A 16,179-nucleotide genomic window follows, 5' to 3' on the forward strand; every position below is an offset into this window, starting at 1 on the left:
AGCGAGTGCTTACATTAAAGACAAGTCCGGTTGACAGCAGAACGCCCCGAGGCTCTTCCCCATTGTGGTTCCTTATCTCTTGAAATGCCACGCTGCGCTGGTGCTCTGGGGCGAGGAGCAGGACTCCGGACATGTTTTATGTCCTTTCTTTAAATATTAAAGCTGCACTGATTAATATTATATGTTAGCAATGTTACAGATTCAAATTGTCCTCAGTGATGCAGAGGGTTTCTCTTTTAGCTTTTGTTTTTACTTCAGTGTTTTACCACCTTTTATTATTATAATGTTCAACGGCAAGCAGCAGTTTTGAGGATACATAAATACACAGAGATGGAGCGAGGGCCACCCTACTAAAAGATACGATTACAAATAGTTCGTTGCATGTAGTATGTAAGACAACGTATTGCACATAATTAGAAATAATAAAAGACATAAATAACATCTCAAAATAGAAGATAAAACGGAACTTAAAAAAGTCTAAATATAAAAGTTGAGCGTGAACATAAACATCTGTGAACTATCTGGCAAATAAAATACAATTGAAGGCCAAATAACAGATAACAAGATATAAAAGTAGGATATTATTTACATTTAGTATGCAAGAATGGCATAATAAATTAAATATAAATGTAAAATGTACAGTATAAAGTTTATGTTTGCCGTCAGAAATAGACATAAAGCGTACATACGTAACAGTGTCGTTACAGTCTGAAGTGAAGCAGAAACTAAAAGCAAATCAGGATGAATTGGGAAAATAAAACATTTAAAAAAGGTATTATTATTCCTGTTGGCAGTCCAAAGTGTCATTGCATTGAATATTTAAGCGTACTGGGTGTGTCCAAGTTCAGCGGCTGGAAAGGAGACATGGCCATTTCCACTGATCGTATTTCCATTGTTGAGGTCCACAAGAATAGATTTATATTTTCCAAACTCACATTGGTTCCTCAAACAGCATCTCTGTAAACTGCGTGTATTCACTGCATTTCACTCTCTGCCTTTAACGGCTCGTTGTAGCTCCGATAGCTCCAGCCCCCCCCCTCCCTGTGAGCACAGTGTGCTCTGATTGGCCGGGACGTTGTGAATCGCGCTGAGCTCCCTGGAGGTGTGGTTTCCTTGTTTAGCGACAGCCAAACTCACCCTGAGCACACACAAAGTCACAGCCGAAGTAAAAATAACAAGTGTGGCTTGATATTGAGTAAGAAGTGGCTACTTGGTGTTCAGACGTCACAAGAACATGAGAAATCTCCAACGAGGCGTTTTGGGGAGGTCTTTTCTGTGTTAGGCCCCGGCCACACGAGGACGAAAACGGCTAAATGCATAGGATTAACGCAAACGCAAAGGCAAACAAGCTTCCGTCCACACGCAATAGTTATCTGGATAGTGTCTGCCCACACGAGACCGCTCCGTTTAGCTCCAACCGCTGGAGAAGCTGCAGTACATATGCAGGAGCCTGTAGGTGGCGCTGTAACTTCCTCCACAAAAGCAGCGAAGAAGCATGGTTGTCATGGTTGCCCTTCTGTTTATTCTCCGCGGTGGGGGCCGAGGGAACCGGGCAGAGTTTTTCGCCAGTCAACATGTATTAAAGTTTAAATCTTCCAACAAAATGATAAAAGTGCCGGTCAAAGGTCTTCTTTGTTATTTATTGAGCTTTAAAACAAATGAATAACGACTCTATATAATATAATAATAAAACACGGAGCCTCTCTTTTTCCTCCCTCTCTTCGGACAGCGCCAGTGTCTGTCTCATGCAGCAGCTCATCCAGTAATGAGTGACCCGGCCGACAGTAAAAATAAACATATTTATAACTAGTAGTTTGAGAGGTGTCTCCGTCCTGTCGGATTAGACTTCACTCGCGTTTAGGTCCATATCGAGAGAAAGATAAATAATCTGAATTCAGTGTGTAGTTTACTTTGACGCGGGGGAGAGCAGCAGAGGTGGGGAGAGGCGGGGCTATTGCCTCATCATTATCAGAAAATGTTCGGATAGGGCGCACACACGGAGCCGTTTGACCCCCCAGAGCGCTGCGTATGCCGTTCTATCCACCTTGGGACCCGTTATCGTTTCCTCAGTCGTTTAGTGCCGTATTCGGTCGTCCTCGTGTGGCCGAACGAACGGTCTATATGACACTAAACCGTAACGCAAACGACCGTTTTCGTCCTCGTGTGGCCGGGGCCTTAGAGTTGTACTCGCCACAGGGTGTACTTGTGACTCTGCAGACCGTTTACATGCATACAAACCTTCATAACACACAAGGGGACGGGTGATAACCGGCAAAGCATGACGTCTCCTTTAAACCTCGCTTTCTCTTTCTTCTCACGCAGAACTCCAGCTATGATCGGCTGCTCCTTCGTGGTCGATCGGGAATATTTTGGGGAGATCGGACTTTTGGATCCGGGCATGGAGGTCTACGGAGGCGAGAACATCGAGCTCGGCATGCGGGTAAGGACCACACAAACTGGAAGTCTTTGTATAAATAATTTGATATGTACAGTAGACTCACAGAGGAGAAGCAGCAGATGAAATTGCTCAGAGAATCGCTGCGAGAAAAAGTTTTTAATGAGGAATTCCTTCACAGTCTTTCACCAGGAAGGCCACCCACAAAAAAAACGTAATTCCAATTCCAATATTTGAAGGGGTAAGTTTAAGAAGTCCTAGTTTGTGAAATATATATTCAGACGTGTTATGATGAAGTTTCGTTCTGTTTCCCTGCCCGGGGGAAACTACTTAAGATACAAAACCCAGGGGCATCAACAGAAGCCTCGATTAAACTTTGCAAAGTATCTTAGATGAGAGTGGAAAAATCCCCTTAATGCAAATCTGCAACCCACCCAAAGCCTGTATACGGGAAATGTAAATCTCTTTTGCTGCTGCTTTGAGTTGAATTTAACGCTTCATGAGAGCGGAGGGCCTCGCTGAAGAATTGGTTAGCGTTTAAATTCAGAAAATGTTTCTCTCCAGCCGAGTGGAACCGCTCTGAAATCTCAACGCACTTCTTCGGCTTATTGGAACGAGATATGCTTGAAAGATCCCACTCCTTTATTTCACGTCGTCCCCACATTTATTTCTAAAAAATCCCAAGATGGCTTGAACAACACCGAGTGTCGGCCGCCTCACAGAAAGCACTTGAGCGGAGAATTGGTCTTCGGTTTCAGATTGCTGCTGACCCTTTCAAAAGCCTCTCATTATTCAACAGACTGGCTCCTCGTCCACACAGAGCACATGGAGAGTAATGCTGCTTGTGTCTTTATCTTGAGTTGCTATTATCATACGGTAGTGATTACTCAGCACTGTGTGTTCTGTCCTGAACGCCAAAAGCATCGCCCAAGGTTATCGGCAAGTTTATTTCTATAGCCCCTTTCAGCACCAGGCAATTCAAGGTGCTTTACAAAAATGAAAGACATTCAGATAAAGGCATTTAAAAACAGTGAAAGATAATAAAAGAAACATTAAAAGAAAAACAAAAAATGAAAGACATTAAGAAAATGGCATTTAAAATCAGTCATTAAAAAGAAAAGCTAATAAACATTAAAAGATAAAAGTTACAGTGCCGTCTAAGATATGAATAGTTCAATTATTTCGGTTCTTGATTTTTTATTTATTCTCAGAACCTCCCTTTGGAGATCCGAACATTTCCGTCCCGATTGTTAATTTAGACTGATTGTTTTCACCATGTTAAGCTCGCATGACATCCACGATCGGACCCTCAGGAGGGTGTACTAGCCCCCTACCCTACTCTGCTTTGCGTTCCATAATAAAGTCTTTAAGTGTTACCTGAACACCCCGTGTTACCAACACACTATGTTTCACCCGTCGGTGCTGCGATACTTGTTCCTCAGTACAACTCACCTAAACACTGATCGTAAACCCTGGCTACGACGGATATCCCACGTATCCTACTTTCGAGCAGTCCCTCTCATAAATGTCATGGAGAAATTAATTAAGTTTAAATTTAAAACATTAAAAGAAAAGACACATGGATAAAAGTCACAGTGCCGTCTAAGATATGAATAGTTCAATTAAAAGCAGCGACAAAAAGAAAAGTCTTCAGCCTGGATTTAAAGTAGAGCCGTTTATGGAACTAACAAACCGTGAAACTGAGTTGGAAATCCCACAATAGAATCAACTTCTAAAGGAAATGTATTTATTTATTTTTATTTAATGGTTTATTCGACAGGGACAATGTAATGAACACTTAAAACATTCAAATGTATCAAGCGTAACAGTGCCAGATTTAGCTTTGAGCTAATTTCCATCCGCAGTCCCTCACATAAAACTTTAAGAAAATTACATTTTACAAACATTGCAAAAACAAAATACATGATGTGCAAAAGAGCAAGAGCAGCATACACGAGTATTTACCACATGGCAGTACAATATAGCAGCTACGACATATACATGAACAGATATTAAAGGTAGAACAAAGTTAATGGATTCAACTGGTTATACTACTGACAACGTTTCGTCTTTGTTTTACACTTTGTTTCAATAATCATAACATTGAAAATAAAAGTGTGATTAATTGCGAGTTAACAACGAAAAATCATGCAATTATTTTAAACTGTAATCAATTGACAGCCCTGTTATATACACGGGGAAGCCAGACGTGTGTATTACAGTTGTAAAGAAACCATAGAGCCGAGGCAACGAGTTCACAAAGACAACACGTGAATACATGGGAACGTTTGATCAATATAGCTGACGTGTGTGTGGTTTTTAATTCAGCTACAGCAGCTAAACACACACACACACACACACACACACACACACACACACACACACACACACACACACACACACCCACCATGTATACATCACTTCAGGGGACATTACATTGACTTACATGCATTTCCTGGAGACTTATCCTAACCTTAGCCATAACCAACACATGCCTAACCCTAACCCTTAACTTTACCCTTAACCTTACCCTTACCCTAATCCTAAACTTAACCAAGTCTTCACCCTAAAATTAATGATTCCCCTCATGGGGACCTCCAATTTGTCCCCATAAGGGAAGCCAGTCCCCACACGTGACTATGTAAACAGAAGTAGGTCCCCACAAGTATAGTAATGCTAGACCACACACACACACACACACACACACACACCAGTGGCGAACCGTGTCTATCACAACTGGACCTTCTGGAGACACCCCCCCCCCCCCCCCCGCGGCATTATAATGTCCGTCTTTTCACTGAATTGAACCCTGGAACCGAGGGGAACTCTGAAAGAACACGCCCATTGGCTACAAATCAATATGATTGGTTGATCAAACTGTCAGTCCAAACGTGCGCTCTCATTCAGAGCAACGGCCAGGGCATTCGATCAAGGATGTAAATTGCGTTCCGATAATCCAAAGATCAGCTCCTAAATTCTAACCCTATCGTCTATTCCTTGACCTCTGAGTGAAACGTCACGGGGTGAAGGGATAGTGGATAGGAGAATTCAAAAGGACTTAGGAGAAGAGAGTGCAGTGCTTTAGAGAATCCGAATGCACTTTCACTATCCGACGTGTTTATGATGCGCCAGCGGACGTCATTGTGTGCGTCTGCTGCTGTGGGGAAACCATGGAAACCACAGTTTTCTATACAGCGGACTACAACATGGATGTTCAATAAGAACGAGGGACTACTGTGAACTCATCTAGAGACTCTGCACCGTGCTCTGATGCTGCTGCTTTGCTTTATGAACGTGGACAACAGAGAAACATATTCTTCATGACCAAAGCTGGAATTGAAATAAAAAAGGAAAGTGAAACTTATGCTCGTCACCCTCTCCCTCCGGTCCACAGTAATACTAATTATCCCAATACGTATGATTGTATGAACTAAAGATCTTAAAATCAATACAGATGTATTTATTATAAACGTTAGTCCTTAACATCTATCACTGTGTATATCACCATTCAAACATCTTTTAAAAGTTGAACAAACCCCACACAGCTCAGTGAAGACTGAAATGTTGACTTTATTTGATCATTTCAGTGAAAACTAACGTTCATATTTCTCTCTTTGATTATAATACTGATGAACGTTCAGAACAAAGCACTTTGGCAACTTACCACCTATGTTTTAAAATGCTTAATAAGCACCGTAACTTTCATGATATCATCTCTCGGTCATAATCGGTTGTTTCCGTGAACGGCCGACTGTTGAGTGACGGCAAATGCTGCGGCTGCAATGCATTGTGGGGCAGCATTTTCGCTTCTCCTGTCGGTTAGGGAGGTCCAGTGGTTCCTAAGCTAAAGGAGGTTATAAAGGAAGTTTGAAACCTCCTTTCCTTTCATTCTCATCATTCTAGAGAATTGGAACGGCACTTATCATGGCTGCCACTGAGGGACTTCCGGGTCATGTCACTCCTTTAGGAAGGTTCCTACGCTAAATGGACTATTGGAACGCAGCCGTAGAATACCTTGTTGAAGGATGTTCTACCCAGAGACCCAGAACAAGATCTGATTGGTTGCTTTCTTTTCTACTGAAATGCGTAGTGCATGGTCCGAGTTTGTTTTATCTGAGTGTTCCAGGGTATTCTCTGAATACCTTGAAGGCCCTGACGGTTCGCCACTGACACACACACACACACACACACACACACACACACACTCTGCTTTCTCTCTGAATATTTACTCCACCTTCTTGATTTAAACTACAAAAACTTTAAATCTAGTATATGTGTCTAATATCGAGTCATGTCTCTACACCTGATATAAGACATACTAACTTCAGAAGTAACGCTGCAGTGAGATATCGGGTCTTGGTTTCAAGTCAAAACATCTTATTTTGAGTTGCATCTCAGATGAAACACATATTTGTTTACATATTTATTAGAAAATCACCAACTAATATCAGAAAACTGAAAACTTTTGAGCATTTGCGGCTTATATTGTTACACAACATTTCCTGATTCTGCTCAAATATAGTTCAACCTGAGTTCTCCAGCTAATTACAAGATGTGATTTATCTAAATATCCCTTCTTATTTCAAGACATCTGACCAAGCGAATTTCACTTTTGTTCTTATTTCAAGTGAAAACCGCTTGTTTTCATTGTTGTTTGACTTGTTTTTGGAGCAGAATTTTTTCTGTGTATGAAATAAGGAGACTACGCCTCTCCGTCTGCAAACACAATAAAATCACCGATGCAATTACCCCTCCTCCTCCGTGTGGAAATGAAACTGATGCCACGGAAAACAAGAGGCCATTCAGCACATGTACAGGGCTTGAACAGGTCTGCTGTCAACAGCCAGCGTCCACCATTCATATGGCATTCAGCTGCTAATGGAAAGGAGACGGGCTTTTGGCCAGTGGACAGAAAGTTACTCCTCTAAGGCCAGAGGGTAAAAGTACACACACCCTTTCCTCAAGTAGAAGTACAGATACTCGTGTTTAAAAATACTCTGGTGAAAGTAGAAGTACTGACTAAACTTCTTTACTCAAGTGAAAGTAAAGAGGCTTTGAAGTGTACTTCAGTAAAAAGTACCCTTAGCTAGCAGCTGTTTTAAAGAGTACCTGACCTCCCTGTATATTAATAGAACAATAATGTATTTTGTATTTAATTGTACTCCACTTCTTCCCACCTCAGGCTTTGGCTCATTAGAGGTTTCTCAATACTCTAATTTCCCCTCCTCGACTCCTTTCCTCGACTCCTATCCTCAATACTTAGTCCCGCCCACAGGAGATGCAAGCAGAGGAGCCGAGGAGGGGAGCCGAGGAGAGAGGAGGGGAAGCAGCAGGCGGTTAGAGAAATGAGAACTCCTCTCCTCTGAGCGGTCCTTTTAAAGAGACGTACATTAATGATGACAGGAGGCACAGCTGCACTCTGTCTGATGGACAGATGTGTTCATGACCACTTATGTATTTACTTTGATTCATTGACAGTGCGGTATAATGAGACAATAACAGGCTACAGATGCGGACACACACACATATATTTATATAAATATAAACAATTTCAGAATCAAACAAGTATGAGAGCACTCTCATAATAACGTAATACAATCAGAGACTGGATATACCCCCCCCCCCCCCCCCCCCCCAATCAATTTTCAATTTCCGGGTCACTACCGGAGGACCGAGGAGTCGAGGAGGGGAAATTAGAGTATTGAGAAACCTCTATTGTATCGCCTGCTGAGGAGCGGCCATTTTGGATAGGCCTGATTGACAAGAACATGTTTAACAATTAGCCAGAGCTTCACTGAATGTCTGCCGTCTGACTGCAGGAGGCTGGTGAAAGGGTTGTGTTTCTGTGTGTGGGCTGAAGCCTGGGAACAGACTGAATGAGGAGCTCAAGGGAATGTAACACTGTTGGTATAAAAGGTATAAGGACATGATTTCCAAGGCTTTTGTTAGTCATACGTACAAATCTACAGTGTACTTATGTGTGGGCTCAGAACATAATACACACATGCACACGGAAGGATTCACACTTGTGTTTTTCAATGCACACACAAATGTGTTCTGTTTCCTATTCATGTAAATAAAATCCAAATACAGAAAAAAGTTTTACATGTGTATTTTTGATCCTCACATATTTGTTTCTCTGAACCTGCAAACACAACCCGCTTCCTGTGCACGGATCGCTGGGCATTCGTGTGTGGGGTTTTTGAGACTCCCCTGACGGTCAGCCGATTCGTACTTGTAATTGTTTCTATCTATAGCCAATCAGATGTCTCCTCAATTCTAAGCCAATCACATGAGCGCGCCCCCAGGTTTTAAACGGGAAACTAATATGTGAGGATCAAAAATACACATGTAAAACTCTTTTCTGTATTTGGATTTTATTTACATGGATAGGAAACGGAACACATTGTGTGTGCATTGAAAAACGTGTGAATCCTTCTGTGTGCAGGTGTGTATTATGAGACTGTTCTGAACCCATACTTATGACGATGAAACTCTTAGGTCACAGCCTCCTCCAACAGGGCAGCAAGAAAAACTGAAAAAATGGTGCAAGTAAATACAAAAAGTAAAATAGTGAAATAGTGCAATAGGAGTCACGGATGAAGTTTAATCATAAGGGCTACGGTTTATTTATTTATTTGGTTTGTTATTTTATCTTTTCTTGATTACCATTCACCTCTTTTATGTATTTGTTTATTTATCTGTTTATTTATTTTCTGTTTGTTTGTTTTTCAATAACAAATGTATTTCTTTAAGAAGAAAAAAAAATAGATTTTTGGGAGAAGGGGTGGGATTAAATAAGTGTAAACTTCTTCCCACCCCTTTTCGGACGTGTAATTAAGTAGATTATTTGTTAATATATAACATTTAGAATGAATTTGACACCGCTTAAGTTTGTATTGTATAATAATTCTCATGTTAAATGTTTGTATTGTTGTTTTACACATTTGAAATTAATCAAATCAAAGGCAGGCTTCACACACAAAGGTTACGGCGTATTTTAATTTACTGCGAGTTCCCGGCTTCTGGTGAAAAGGTTTCGAGGATCTAAAGAACTCTTTGAAAGCGGAAAAGGAGACTCCATTGTTCTCGCCATGCTTACACATTACGCTGCGCCGCATGGGGTGTTGTTTCCTCGAGAAGAAAAGGATAGAATAAAACTGGGAAGAGGAAATAAATCGTTGATCTCACTGAAGTGTTCTGCTTGTTTAGATGTGAAATAATTTACAGGGTAGGACGTGGAAAAAGAAATGAGCAGAGAGAGGACACGACTACAAAGTCAAAGGAAATGGAAGTGATGCTCGCAGCCTGATATAGTGACAGATGTTTCATACGCAGCATCCCACTAAAACATTCATTCTTGGAAGCAACAGTATATCAAAAATATGTGAAACCAAGAGGAAGTATTTTTACTGTAGATCACAGTTTAGATATTGATAAGCTACGGATGCTAATAAACTATAGTTCAATCCGGAGAGACGTAATGTATGGAATACATGTTTATTATCGGCAGGGTTGGGAGGGTTACTTTGTAAATGTAATCAGTTACTGATTACTGATTACATGGCTCTGAAAGTAATCCGAATACAGTTACAGTTACGTGTCTTAAAAAAGTAATCAGATTACTTTTAGAGTTCACCTTTTTGGTGAACAGGAGACACAAAAAAGAAAAAGGAAACTGAACGTGTTTTTACTGTTTTAATGGCTTATCAAGAGCACACTGAAACATCACATCTGAAACGATGTAACAACATAATACACGTTTTGGGGATGCAGCTTGGGACGTGAGGAGTGAAGGACACGGCTTAGAACGGGCGTGTCGCCTTCTGTCCTGCCAGTGTTGGCAGGACATGAATTAAAATGTCGAACTCGGACTTCATTTTAAGGACATTTCGGCCAGGGGTGTAGAGCTATATTTGTTTAAGCACCGGATTGGCAAAACAGGAGAGTGTGCACCAGTCTGCCTTGATCTATGAATTCATGTCCGTGACTCTCACGGTATCTGCTGCCCGCAGCTGTGTTATAGAAGGAACACCTCCTTCACTTCATGACCTCTCTGCAGCGCCAGGAGGCAGCGGGAGGGTTAAGGGCCGGGCAGTGCCTTTCACGCACCGCCTTCACTGTGTGTACCTTCAGAAATAATCATTAGTAAGGCTAAAGAGCGACCGCAGGCTGATGTGTTTTAACCACACACACCTATACACACACACACACGATTTAAACGCAGACTTTTGTTCCTCCATGTTTCGTTGTTATTGTTTCAGTGAGTGGACCCGCGATTTTTTTTCAAACGCTATTTTGGTCCATCTGCGGCGGTAACAGGTTTTGGGGCTGTGATGATTCCGCTGTAACTACTTGAATATTAAATGTTGAGAGGAAATCTTTCCACCAATAATTCCAATAAGTAATCCAAAATGTATTCACTTCAGGTTTACGAAAGTAACTGTAATCAGATTACTCGTTTTTCAAATGTAACGCGAGCTGAATACAGTTACTTGATTTTTGTATTCTGATTACGTAACACCGTTACATGTATTCCGTTACAACCCAACCCTGATTATCGGTCACATTATATAAATGAAACGTAATGATGACAGTTTATCACGAGAGAACGAAATGGTGTTTGGCGATTAGGCCCAGGTTTTGTAGGATATCATTCGGGAAGGGAAAGAACCGTTTCCGATGAACCCCCCCGGGTCTAGACACTGGTGATGGTTAGGTCCTGTTGGAAGGGAGGAGGTTGAGCTTGGCCCTGAGCTGGAAGCAGGAGGCGAAGGGGTGGAGGAGGGTTGCGCGTTGACACCTGGAAGGCAGCTGATAGAAAAGGGGAGAGCAGATATAGAGGGATTAACAGGTGCGATAATTAGGCTGGTGAATGGAGGGAAGTGATAGGTTGGCTCAGGAGTGGCGCTCCCTGTCATCTAGTGGAGGGAGCGAGTACTGCCATGACTACGGAGTGATAGGTCTTCCTGTCTGAACTTGCGCTAAGCTTCATTATGTGCCTATTAGCTTTTATCTGTGCTTATAAATGTGCTTTTGTTTGTTTATGGGTTTGTATTTGTGGGCTTTTATTACATAGCTTAGTTTAATGGTTGGACATTACAGAGGTCGTTATTTTCGCTAACAGACCGTTGCGTTGTCATATCAATCCGCAGAAAGAAGTCCGGTCAATTTAGCTTCAGCTTTGGACAACAAACCATCATAAATCCACTCGGAATACTTTTAAGATAGTCATTTTCATAAGTGTTACACTTTGGATTCAGGATGGCTAAACTGTCGGCAGTATAGAAAAGAAAACAAGCGAAATAAAAGGGATGGAAAGAGGTTTGAAGACAGAGCGCTGGACGTCGGATAAATCAACAGAAGAAGACAGACAGGAAGTAAAAACACTAAAGGGAACAGTAGAAGAAGACAGACAGGAAGTAAAAACACTAAAGGGAATAGTAGAAGAAGACATACAGGAAGTAAACACTAAAGGGAACAGCAGAAGAAGACAGACAGGAAGTAAACACTAAAGGGAACAGTAGAAGAAGACAGACAGGAAGTAAACACTAAAGGGAACAGTAGAAGAAGACAGACAGGAAGTAAACACTAAAGGGAACAGCAGAAGAAGACCGACAGAAAGTAAAAACACTAAAGGGAACAGTAGAAGAAGACAGACAGGAAGTAAACACTAAAGGGAACAGTAGAATAAGACAGACATAAAGTCAACACTAAAGGGAACAGCAGAAGAAGACAGACAGGAAGTAAACACTAAAGGGAACAGTAGAATAAGACAGACATAAAGTCAACACTAAAGGGAACAGTAGAAGAAGACGGACAGAAAGTCAACACTAAAGGGAACAGTAGAATAAGACAGACATAAAGTCAACACTAAAGGGAACAGTAGAATAAGACAGACAGGAAGTAAACACTAATGGGAACAGTAGAAGAAGACAGACAGGAAGTAAACACTAATGGGAACAGTAGAAGAAGACAGACAGGAAGTAAACACTAAAGGGAACAGCAGAAGAAGACAGACAGGAAGTAAACACTAAAGGGAACAGTAGAAGAAGACAGACAGGAAGTAAACACTAATGGGAACAGTAGAAGAAGACAGACAGGAAGTAAACACTAAAGGGAACAGCAGAAGAAGACAGACAGGAAGTAAACACTAACAGGAACACAGTAGGGTCTCAGGCAGAGGGTGTTTCTCAATGTCGAGTAAAGCTGCTCCAGAGCCACTATTTCAAGCATACTACGTCATCGAGTGCCGTCAAAGGACTGTTCCAATGTCCAGCATACTTGGAATTCTACCGAGCCCGGCGTACTTCGTAGCGAGAAATTTCAAGGCTACACATGTGTAGACTCCGGTCTTAAAATCTCCACAATGCTTTGCGCACGGACCAATTTCCACAACAGTAGAAGAAGACAGACAGGAAGTAAACACTAAAGGGAACAGTAGAAGAAGACAGACAGACAGGAAGTAAACACTAAAGGGAACAGTAGAAGAAGACAGACAGGAAGTAAAAACACTAAAGGGAACAGTAGAAGAAGACAGACAGGAAGTAAACACTAAAGGGAACAGTAGAAGAAGACAGACAGGAAGTAAACACTAAAGGGAACAGTAGAAGAAGACAGACAGGAAGTAAAAACACTAAAGGGAACAGTAGAAGAAGACAGACAGGAAGTAAAAACACTAAAGGGAACAGTAAATCTGTGGTGGAAAATGTAAGGCGGGGCTTCTCATGTGATGCACACCTGCATACTTGCTCACTTGTTCCACTCTTCGTTTTCCGAAATGCCAGGAAATATTCTTGCCTCGCTTCTGAAGCAAGTGACTCGGAAGACATGTGCTACCAAGCAAGCATACTCGACATTGAGAAACACCCAGTGTGTAAAGACTGGTTAATGGAAAATAAAATGTGAACAGACTGGGACAGTTCGAGAAAACCTCGATCAGTGCGGCCATCGCTTAAAGTTGCAGCACTTCCAGTCGTTTGTAGGCAGTGGACCGATCTCTTTTCTCTTAGTGGTAGCAATACGATCATTTTGAAATCCATACAAGTATTCTTTTATCAATATAATAACAATAAAGCTTTATTTGTATAGCACTTTTCATACAACACATGCAGCTCAAAGTACTTTACAAAATGGCGCACATCACAAGTTAAGAACTTCCCCTCAGATCAGATGTTAAGACATTTAGAGATACAAGCAACAAAGCATCTAACGTTAAGAGACACAAGGAGGTAAAAGCTATGATAATACAAATAAAACACAATCAAGTATATAATAATTCCTCTTGGAAAGATAAGATACAGGACTAAGTGAAACAATATGAAACCTTATAAAATGAAAAAAAGATAATAGTGATAAAAACGTCATAATTAAAATAAATGAAAAATATTAATAGACCAACATAAAAGGAAATGTTGCCAGTAAAACTGTTGAATAAATAATATTATATAAAACCCTTCAAGATTTATAAAATAAATGAAACAATATAAAAGTAGGTACATAATAAAGACTAAAAGACCATTTAAAGGAGTGTGTCGCTAATAAAAAGCTGATCTAAGTAGATGTGTTTTCGACTATCGTTTAACAATCTGGAAGCAGTTGGTTTATTTGATAGCAAGATAGCTTGATCCCTTACGTGTCGCTTCTTAATCCAAAAACCTCATAAAACTGGTTTACACAACAAAGGACGTTTATACATCTTCACCTTTTAAAAATACTCTGGTGAAAGTAGAAGTACTGACTGAACTTCTTTACTCAAGTCAAAGTAAAGAGGCTTTGAAGTGTACTTCAGTAAAAAGTACCCATAACTAGCAGCTGCTTTAAAGAGTACCTGACCTCCCTTTATATTAATAGAACAATAATGTCATTGTTAGCTAATGAATGTTTCCATGGTGACCAACGGCAACATGACAACGTTTCCATTGGTCCCTCTTCTTTAGAGAAGACCAGGAAGTGATGGATACACGGATCGTGTTCCAACCAATAGGCACGCAGTGACTGAAGAATAATGACCACGCACCAACACACATTCAGACTAAAGGAACCAGCTGTTTGGGAAATGAGAGAAGTAGAAAGTACAGGTATTTGAGTTCAACATGTAAGAAGTAGAAAGTACAGGTATTTGTGTTCAACATGTGAGAAGTAGAAAGTACAGGTATTTGAGTTCAACATGTAAGAAGTAGAAAGTACAGGTATTTGGGTTCAACATGTAAGAAGTAGAAAGTACAGGTATTTGGGTTCAACATGTAAGAAGTAGAAAGTTCAGGTATTTTTGAGTTCAACATGTAAGAAGTAGAAAGTACAGGTATTTGAGTTCAACATGTAAGAAGTAGAAAGTACAGGTATTTGAGTTCAACATGTAAGAAGTAGAAAGTACAGGTATTTGAGTTCAACATGTAAGAAGTAGAAAGTACAGGTATTTGAGTTCAACATGAGAGAAGTAGAAAGTACAGGTATTTGGGTTCAACATGTGAGAAGTAGAAAGTACAGGTATTTGTGTTCAACATGTGAGAAGTAGAAGGTACAGGTATTTGAGTTCAACATGTGAGAAGTAGAAGGTACAGGTATTTGAGTTCAACATGAGAGAAGTAGAAAGTACAGGTATTTGAGTTCAACATGTGAGAAGTAGAAAGTACAGGTATTTGGGTTCAAAATGTAAGAAGTAAAAGTAAAAAGTCATCAGAAAAATAAGTTGTGGAGTAAAGTACTGATACCAGAAAAATGTGCTTAAGTACAGTAACGAAGTATTTGTACTCCCCTAGTTCCCACCTCTGATTGTCACTTCTTAATAACCTCATAACACTTGTCATAACACTTGTTTACCCATCTAAAGGCAACACAGGACGTTTATCCATCTTCACCTTTTAAATAACTGTCAACGTGTGAACATGAACGCCCTGGGTGCCACGAGGCTCCGTTTGCAAACAGAGAATCATTTCCAGGGACGGAGATGATGAATCCTGCCAGAAGTGTCAATGAGAGTTTATCCTGTAATGTGTCTCCTGCTCTGCCGAGGCTTTGCTGATACAGCGTCTCCAGAGACCCTGACGCTGCCTTTCATTTTCTTTCCAAAGTTCCCGTGGGCACCACTATTACACCGTGGCAAATCTGTCCGTAAATACAACACTACATCGAATCCATCAGAGGGTCATCTTTGCTGCTGCTGCTAGTTCCCCTGAAACCTGCTGTGGACTCAGACCTGTTGTACATTGCTAAATATATTTATATCTTGAACCGTTTATACAGTACAGTGAGAAATACTCCTTTTTTTAAGGTGCCATCAAAAGTACAAAAAACAAACAAGAGACGTACAACATTCAGGAGAAAACAACAACAAGCATTCATACTTCAATATGCAGATACAGTTAAAGTGCAGGAATTAATGCTGTCAAAATTATCGCGTTAACGGCAGGAATGCATTTTTTGAATTAATTGCGTTAAAATATTTAAGGCATTTAACGCATGTGCAGAATGGCCCGCCCCATACATCCCACCAGTGGCAGCGCCAGGGTATGGCTGGGGTAGGCTGCACCCATACCAAGAAATGGCTTAGCCCCACCATGAAAAATGATGTTAAAGTAAGCAAAATAAAGTCTGCCAACTCGCGCGGAGTAAATTGCACAGACAGCAGTTAGTAAGATTGATTTCAGTAGCCACGGTTTTGAAAACCTTTTGTCACGTAGTGATCGACTTTTCAATAGAACATCTTTGATAACGGCGTGGTGTTGTTGCAGGAAGTCCCGACGCAGAATACTTTTGCTGTAGTACAGGTAACACATAACTGG

The 16,179-nt window shown here is 40.8% G+C and overlaps 1 protein-coding gene across 1 annotated transcript in view; it reads left to right on the forward strand.

Annotated features, from left to right (window-relative positions):
- The window catches only part of galnt9 (polypeptide N-acetylgalactosaminyltransferase 9), a 218,682-nt gene that overhangs the window by 122,892 nt on the left and 79,611 nt on the right, over positions 1–16,179 (forward strand). Inside the window, exon 6 of the mRNA XM_034090281.2 lies at positions 2,323–2,440. Within this exon, the coding sequence (XP_033946172.1) occupies positions 2,323–2,440 (118 nt within the window). The remainder of the gene's footprint in view (positions 1–2,322; positions 2,441–16,179) is intronic.

This window comes from Pseudochaenichthys georgianus, chromosome 9 (assembly GCF_902827115.2).
Source record: "Pseudochaenichthys georgianus chromosome 9, fPseGeo1.2, whole genome shotgun sequence".
In the NCBI taxonomy this organism is placed as follows: Eukaryota; Metazoa; Chordata; class Actinopteri; order Perciformes; family Channichthyidae; genus Pseudochaenichthys; species Pseudochaenichthys georgianus.